The sequence below is a fragment of the Stegostoma tigrinum genome, chromosome 31, assembly GCF_030684315.1.
Source record: "Stegostoma tigrinum isolate sSteTig4 chromosome 31, sSteTig4.hap1, whole genome shotgun sequence".
Classification (NCBI taxonomy): Eukaryota; Metazoa; Chordata; class Chondrichthyes; order Orectolobiformes; family Stegostomatidae; genus Stegostoma; species Stegostoma tigrinum.
In genome coordinates, this window is record NC_081384.1 from 13,545,830 (window position 1) to 13,554,475 (window position 8,646).

Consider the following 8,646-nt stretch of genomic DNA (forward strand, 5'->3'; position numbering starts at 1 on the left):
AGATGATGAACTGTCCTTTCAGTGGGCTGGCCTCGTTTTTTTTTGGCATTACTTTTATTTCTAAGTCATTAACTGTGCAACCTGATTTGCTTGCTCTAGACTGAAGGCTTTGTCTTTCAATCCTGTGTAAAACCAGTTGCATATACATCTCTTTATCATTTCCTCTTTTCTCTATTAATTTTGACCTGATGGAACAGAAAGGCATCTTCCAGTGTCAGTGTTCATTAGCAGGCCTAACTACTGAGTTGAAAATAATGGTTCCCAGACTGTAAAAATTAGCTGGCCATCTGGAAACAGGATGCTTAATTGTTTAGTGCGCCCCATCATCTCACTTGAGATGGGAATGTAACTGAATAGTTGAAACGTTCTGCAAAGTTTGGCGCTAACACCCATTGTCAATATGTGTCTTTATAAACGTTCATAAAATTACAGCTTCAAGCTCATTCAAAATGGAGCTCAAACCTAAAACAATTACCATGAAGGAGAAAATTATTTCGAAGTCTCAATACCTGACAGCTACCAAGACGAACCCAGAGGAACCCAATATTCTATCTGCCAGATTTGGGATATTTCTTACTGGAACAATGGTTTGGCTTATTTACCGTTCTAGTTAACAAGTAAAACAATTTTAAATCCATGATGTGGAGGTGCCGGTGTTGGACTGGGATGGACAAAGTCAGAAGCCACAGGACACTAGGTTATAGTCCAGCAAGTTTAGTTGAAATCGCCAACTTTTGGGGCGCTGTTCCTTCATCAGGTGAGATGGGGCTTCACTTGGCGAAGGAGCAGCGCTTTGAAAGCTTGTGATTTCAAATAAATCCGTTGGTCTATAACCTGGTGTCGTGTGACTTATGAATTTTAAATCCAGTGTGGCTTCTGTTTTGTAGGGTGCATTGATTAAATTCCCCTACCTGTTAGGTCCACATGCTTTTCTTCTTCAGTGCTGGTCAGTGCATTTTGCAGAATCTGTGCTGTGCAGATAATGACATCATAATTCTGCACAGCGAGTGCAAAATGATCTTTCAGTTCACTGTCACCACTTATGGGCGCCACCCGATAGGCATGCTTCAGCGCAGGCTCAAACTCGTTTTCATAATGTTGGTTCACCAGAGGCACCTGTACAAACCACCATTTTAGAGAAAGGATTCCTGTGTATAACTTCATTTGCAGTACAGCTAAGTAAAGTATTGATTCCTGTGGACTAATGTGGTAAGAATCCCAGGCAGTAAACTCAATAGTTGTCACACTAGATAAGCAGTTGAAAGCAGTTCATTCAAAAAGCCACATGCCAACAGTACCATTTTAATAAAACAAAGAAATGTGGTCGCTGGATATCTCAAACAAAAGCAGAACTTGGGGGAGAAACTCAGCAGGTCTGGCATCATCTGTGGAACGAAAACAAAGTCAAAGCTTTGGGTCCAGTTCTGAAGAAGGGTCAACAGGGTTTGAAACATCAACTCTGTTTTCTCTCCACAGATGCTGCCGGACCTACTGAGTTTTTCCAGCAATTTCTGTTTTTGTTTCACAGTCCCATTTTATTTGCATACAACTGTTGCTCAAACTTACTTTTGCTTTTTGAGATGAGGGCTTTGTGATGCAGTGGTAGAGTCCCTACATCCAAGCAAGGAGGCCTGAGTTCAAAACCCACCTACACCAAGTGTGTAAAAACATCCCTGAATAGGTTGGTTAGAAAATATCTAAAGCTGATTTATAACACTCGGGAAATTTTCATTAGCAACAAGTGCTGATTACACTGGGACTGGGTTAGTTCAATGCTCAAAACCATAATCCTACTGGGTAGTGTGAATGGGTAGGAGTAGAGAAACACTGTGCTAATATTCTCTCTTGCCTCCATTGGTAATGCTTTTCACAACCAACACTGTAAACAGATGCAGTCAAAAAGCATCTTCATCCCCACTGACAGGGCTTGGGGAAGGTTGACTTTGAACAGCTTAATCTGAATACTCCAAGGTAGTTTTGATGCTGTAGAAATGATGGCTCCTGCTCTCTGAAATATTTATGATCAGTATCCATTTTTGGTTGTGACCTTACACTTCAGTCCTGCACATATTTTGGAAATGTAGTAAAAATTCAACTCTGCTGACAAAGTGCAAATGAGAAATGCATAAAAGTTACCCAGCTGCGTTATTAATTTGAAGTATACTACAACATTAAAGCCTGTTTTTCACAACATTCAATATTCCTTCAGTATATTGGTGTCAATGTGTTGTTTAAACCTTGTGACTCCAAAGTGTCAGCTCTGGCTCACTCTGGCCCTTGAGATATGGTTTTCTGCTCTCAAGCCCCAATCCAGGTCCGAGCACAAAATAATTTCAAAGGCAGTGTTGAAGGAATGCTGTTCTGTCAGTGGAACTGTCTGTCAGATGAGACAATAAGTTGAGGCCCCACGTACCCACTCAGGTGTGTGGCAAAGAACCCAAATATATATCTTTTAATTCATTCACAGGATAAGGTTAGGCCAGCATTTATTGCCCATCCCTAATTACCCAGAGGGCATGTCAGCATCAGCCACATTGCTGCGGGTCTGGAGTCACATGTAGGCCAGACCAGCTATAGATGGCAGTTTCCTTCCCTAAAGGACATTAGTAAGCTAGATGGGCTGTACCCCACCAAAAATCAACACCGGTTTCATAGTCATCATTAAACTATTCAATTCCCAATTTAATCCAAATTCCACGATCTGTCTTGGCAGGATTTGAACCCAGCTCCTCAAAGTCATTACTAAGGTCTCTGGATTAGTAGTCTAGCAATAATACCACTCAGCCATTACCCCCTGTTGATGTTAGCTTGAGGAAGAATAGGGGGTTTATCCTCACTGCCCCGGCCATCATTAATTCCCCAGTCAAAATCACAAAAACAGATTATCTGGTCTTTATTGCATTGCCTGTTTATGGGAATTTGGTCAGCACAGACAGGCTACAGTGTTCGCTATATGAGAACAGTGCCTATTATACTTCAGAATTCTGTCATTGGCTGCAAAATACCTTGAGATGTGTGGAGGCCACAAAAACCACAATAAAATTGCAGGGTTTTTAAAAAATATTTTGAATCAAAAAATGTTTTTCAAGGTTTCACTTTCATTTCTGCCTTCAGGCAACAAAACAATCACAATAAAAGAAACGGAGGAAACAAACAGAAGGATGTCGGAACTGACTGAGTCATAATGAAACAGAAGCTCAGTAGACAGCTCTAAATCAATCTTGAGATATGCTTTCCTGAATGCTCTTCAAAGTAACCACAAGAACAGCTATCATTACTGCATGCCCATTCCGTAGTAACACTTTGAGGGCAATATGACAAAAATTGTACTTAAACACACTACATTTGTAAAATGCTTGCAAAATGAAACATAAATCATAAGTAGATATGGCTGATCATAGCACTGTGTCATCAATTAGTCACAGATGGAAAAAGAACAGAAGGCCATTTGGCCCACTGTGTATTTTGAAAAGGAATTCAGTTAATTCTGATGTTTAGCCCTTCAGCTAAAGGCTGTGGATCCTGCTTATCAACCTGGGAGCCAATGCAGTCAGTGACTTTCTATATGTTAGCCCGAGAAATATATACAGAAAGACTTGCATACTTGTTGAGTCAGATACCTTGAAGTTTATTAACAACGCTAACTGTTTATGTGGCTAAAATATCACAGACTTACACATATAGCCTGGGTTCTGTGCTTAATGATAATACATACGTTATACACATATAGTTGACTGGTGACATGGAATCCATGGCACAGAAAGGATGACTGAAGGGGAGGCAGGTACCTTTATACTGGAATGTCACATGTCCTGATGCCATGTAACTGTTTTAAAGGTACAGGCCTTTCTGGAATGTGATCTATATCAAAATATAAAGCATGCAACTGAATCCCTCATCAATGAAACCATTCCAGTAAATCCCTTTCGTATCATATTCACTCCTACTTCCAGAGTAATAGGTTACCTTGCTATGCAGTACTCTTCAAATTAAACAGTACCTATTAATGACTCTTTTGTGTTAACATAAATAGTGACTTTTTATTACCTTATTTACAAGAACAGCTACTTTGCCTTTACCTCCCTTTGTTTCTAGGTGGTATCTGGTAACAAACACGGCTGCACGGGTCTTGCCTCCACCTGTTGGGAGCCATATGATGATATTCTTGCCCCAAAGAGCAGGCTGTATAACCTCCCACTGGTAGTCCCGCAGATCAATTTGCATTATAAATCTGAAACAGCACTGAAAGAAATTAACATTTTTTCACCAATAAATTGACTAGAAATGAAACAGGCCATGGATTTAGTTCAGGATTAAATCATTCTAAAATACTGTCATTTACCAAAAACAGGGTAGTTTCTACTTACATTTCCCTTTTTAAAGATATATTAGTAAAATATGTGGAATCTGACAATCAAGGTCATGGGATGTGGATATCATTAGCTAGGTCAGCATTTATTGCCCATTCCTAGTTACCCAGAAGGCATTTTACAGTCAATCACATTGCTGTAGGTCCAGAGTTACATATAGGCCAGACTGGGTAAGGGCAGCAGATTTCCTTCTCAAAAAGAACATGAGTGAACCAAAGGGATTTTTAGCTCATCAGTTACGTTAGGTTAGCTTTTAGTTGCAGATCTTATTGAATTTGAACTTATGTCCATTAGCTTGAAGTTCTGGATTACTATTTTAGTGACATCCCCACGACATCACTCTCTCCCTGGCAGTGGAATTAAAGTGTGTGATGAAGTTTGTCAGAGACCTGCATCTTCAGTTACCAAGGGCAAAAGATCACAGTAAGAGGAATTCATGGTAGAAAGCATGTACAAGCCAGAGATAGTTAATGGACTGGTTCAATTTTCCAAAATTGCTTTGATTCGAAAAGGTTACATTATTTTGCAAAATTGTGATTACAAAGGAATAGAGACAGAAAACAGGCCAGTTAACTTAACACCTGCTGCAGTGAAAATTTTAGACTATGATTAAAGAAGTTACAGCAGGGCATATAGATAAGTTCACTGCAATCAGTGCAATGGGAAGACTATTTCAGTGATAGTCATGTTGAAATGTAGGAGATGCTGCAGCTGCATCTGAGGGGCGTCTGAAAAGATGTTAAATGTTTAACTGTTTTGAGGACATAAGAAATGGTGTGAAAACCTCTCAGAAATGTACGTTCTGTAGCCAACTGGACAGCAGGCTTTACTAGACCTGAAACTGTGCGTGGGGTTAATGAATAATGAAGTCCCAGTATAGGCACCTCTAGACAGCAGTGACCATTATACAATTGAATTTTAAATTCAGTTTGAGAGAGAGAGAGGCGTGAGTTTGAGACTACTTATTAAAAATTAAATAAGGGCAATTATGAGATCATGGAAGCAGAATTGGCCAAAGTGGATTGGCAAATTAAGTTAAAGCATAGGTCAACAGAGGTGCAGTGGCAGACATTTAACAGGATAATTCAGAATACACAGAATAGATAGATCCAAAGCTGTAGAAATATTTCAAGGGAGCAATCCCACCATCTGTGCTTAAATAGAAATGTTAATAGTATTATCAAACTTAAAGGAAAAGCATATAATTGTGTAAAACCAGTGGCAGGTCAGAAGACTGGGCAGGATATAACAAAAATAATTAAGAAAAAATGAGAGTATGAGAGAAAACTAGCCCGAAACATTAAAATAGATAGTAAGAGTTTCTATAAATATTTTCAAAAGCAAACAGTTAATGAAGAGTGTTGGTACTATGGAAAGTGAGACTGGAGTATGATGGAAATTAAGGCCATGGCAGATGGATTGAACAGGTATTTTGCATCTGTCTTCAATACAGAGGATACAAGCAATATCCTAGAAGCTGTGATAAATCTAAAAAGTGGAAGGAGGAGTTCAGGAAAATCACAACCACTAGAGAAGTGTAACTGATTAAATTGTCAGAGCTATGGGCTGACAAGTGCCCACATCCTGAAGGACTTCATCCTAAGGTCTTAAAAGAAATGCCTCGTGAGATAGTTAATGGATTGGTTTAATTTTCCTTGGCTCCTTTCATTCTGGGAGGTTCCATTCATTTGGAAGATCATAATTATAACTCCTTTATTCAAAAGAGATGAAAACAGAAAGCAAGAAATTACACCAGTCAACTTAACATCTGCCATTGTAAAAATGTTATGAGCTACAATTAAGAAGTTATAACAGGGAAAGTAGATAAGTTCAAGCTAATCAGGCACAGTCAACATGGCTTTGTAATTGGGAAATCATGTTTAACCAAATTATTGGAGTGTTTTGAGGAAGTAACACGTGCTGTGGATAAAGGGGAACGAGTACATGTGCCACCTCAAGGGTTATTGTAGAAATGATAAGCTCATGATGTAGCAGGTAGCATATTAGCAAGGACAGATGATTAGCTGGTCAAAAAGAAGCAGACAGTAGGTATAAGTGGATATGTTTTCAGACTGGCAAAGTGTCACAAGTGCATTACCACAAGGATCAATGCTGGGGCCTCAACTGTTTGTAATTTAGACAAATCACTTTGATGAAGGGATAGAAAGTATGTTTGCCAAATTTGCTGATGACACAATAATAGAGGTGTTCAAAATCATAAAGGGCCTGGTCACAGTAGATAAAAAAAGACATCTTAAGGATGGAAGAATGAGAGGGTACCATTTTAAGGTTATTGGTAAAAGTAGCATTGGAGACATGTGGAGAAAATTTTTAAGGCAGCAACTGGTTAGGGTCTGGAATACAGAGAGTGAGATGAACACTGGTTCAATTGAGGCTTTGAAACAATTATTTGTGGAAAAGAAAGAATGTGCAGGATCACATGGAGAAGGTGGAGAGGAATGGTACTTGGTAACTTGCTCATTTGGATGGTATCAGTGCAGACAGAAATAAGAGTTAACGACTTGATTCACTCCAGATGCTGCCTGACCTGCTAAATATTTCCCACATTTTCTCTTTTTTTTTAAATTTCTGGATTACTTGTCAGTCTGACATTCATTTTATATAAACTCAATGGAGCATTTCTGTCAAGTGCCATTTTGATGCCTGTCCTTAGAAATGAGGGACTAAAAGAAATCAGCAACATGAAAAGAGATCCACAATGTACTATGCCATTTATAAAAGGACATTAGTGTGATAGTGGCAAATGAGACTTACCTCTATAAAATGGTTAGTTGAACATCTGGCACAGGAGCATTGAAGGAAACACTGAAAAAAAGAGATGAGTTATATTTAACCCTCAGATGTTGAGAAACTCAGCCTGGGACTGCTTTATGAAAGATACAGTATGTTTTCATGCACATCCGTTCACCTATCACTCTCCAATTCAAGCACTCATCTATTAGTCTTCTCATTGTACATGTATTCTTAAGGCACTGTTGACTTAGCCAGTCCAATACGCACCCTCAGGTCTTGTTTCCTATATTGGACAAGACTTATCAGAAGAACTAGCTAGGTCTCCTCTATACGAGATCAGGATTAAAGCAAAGGTTGCAAACAGGAAAACTGGCCTGTGCCTACACAGATATGGAGCTACATCTTATAGTTCTGTATCAAAACAAACTAGCTACTGCGGCACATGCCAAAGTTTCATTTCTCCTGCCTGTAGAACCCGCCCTCAGATTATTTTCTGACATGAAACTCTATTCCATTTCCTGTAATAATGCAGCATTTGCTGAAGCCAACCCTCTGTTGTGAACTAGAGCGTGAAAAAGACTGGGTGCCTTTTTTGGCATTACAGGCAATATCAGTAAACATTAAAGTTAAAAACCTGAAACATCAGTCCTCGTTACGATAGCCGCCTGTTTTCTACAGTGACACCAGGTAATAGATTTCAACAAAAACAGTTTGCTGAGATCCACCTATAGCTCACAAGGGAAATCACCTCATTGCAATTGGCACGTTGACAACGGCACTAAGTTAAGCACACCAGGAAGAAGCCAAGCCAATTTCATGCTCCCAATCTCAATTTAGTGACTCTGACAGCGAAACACCTAATTGTGTTCTCACCTCATCCTCCCAATCAGTGTCTGTTCTAATACATATGCCTCAACCCTTATGTACCAAGCTATGTCTGCTGGTGTACACACCCAACAAGCTTAAAGAATGGTCACTGAGGGATGGTAGCTAGTACAGAATTGTATTCCAACATAATTGGCACCCATCGATAACGAAAATAAGGTTAGCTAGTTGGAAGAACAAAGAGGCTTGGAGAAAAGGCAGTAATTATTTTCAAGAAAATGATCAAACATATAAATTAGAAATAAAAGCATATTAAATGCAAAAAAGCAAAAAAAATAGAAGTTGCAACTGAGCAGTGAGGAATCAAGCACACGACTCACCCGAGACGTTCTCCTTGTTCATCCCTGAAGGAGCAGTGGGGGAAGTATCAATGTGTCACAAAAACGTTTCAAATCGAGTTTTGGCCTTTCATTGTACGACAGGAATTGAAACTGAAACTGAGCATTTCTCTGGAGCTGCATAGAGGGCCCACTGAAGGAGTACAGTGACATGCAACAAACATTGCATATTCAAAAGCTTCAATTTGTTCTACACAGTGGTGTTTGTATTAAAATCGTTCTTTCACCACTGTTCAAGGTGTATTAAAATGGACTTTATTTCTCTGTTTTTTTTAGTCCATAGTGACCGCTGGTTTTGA

The 8,646-nt window shown here is 39.2% G+C and overlaps 1 protein-coding gene across 4 annotated transcripts in view; it reads right to left on the bottom strand.

Annotated features, from left to right (window-relative positions):
* Positions 1-8,646, bottom strand: part of dhx58 (DEXH (Asp-Glu-X-His) box polypeptide 58) — a 43,241-nt gene extending 34,595 nt beyond the window's left edge. Inside the window, exons 1-4 of one of the 4 annotated variants that reach the window (XM_048560514.2) lie at positions 8,330-8,646; positions 7,146-7,196; positions 4,048-4,231; positions 912-1,116 (exon numbers count right to left, since the gene is read on the bottom strand). In XM_048560514.2, the coding sequence (XP_048416471.1) occupies positions 912-1,116; positions 4,048-4,224 (382 nt within the window). In that variant the 5' untranslated portion in view covers positions 4,225-4,231; positions 7,146-7,196; positions 8,330-8,646. Of the gene's footprint in view, positions 1-911; positions 1,117-4,047; positions 4,243-7,145; positions 7,197-7,758; positions 7,821-8,329 lie in introns of those variants that run through there. The other 3 variants (XM_048560513.2, XM_048560512.2, XM_048560515.2) reach the window with 3 other exon arrangements.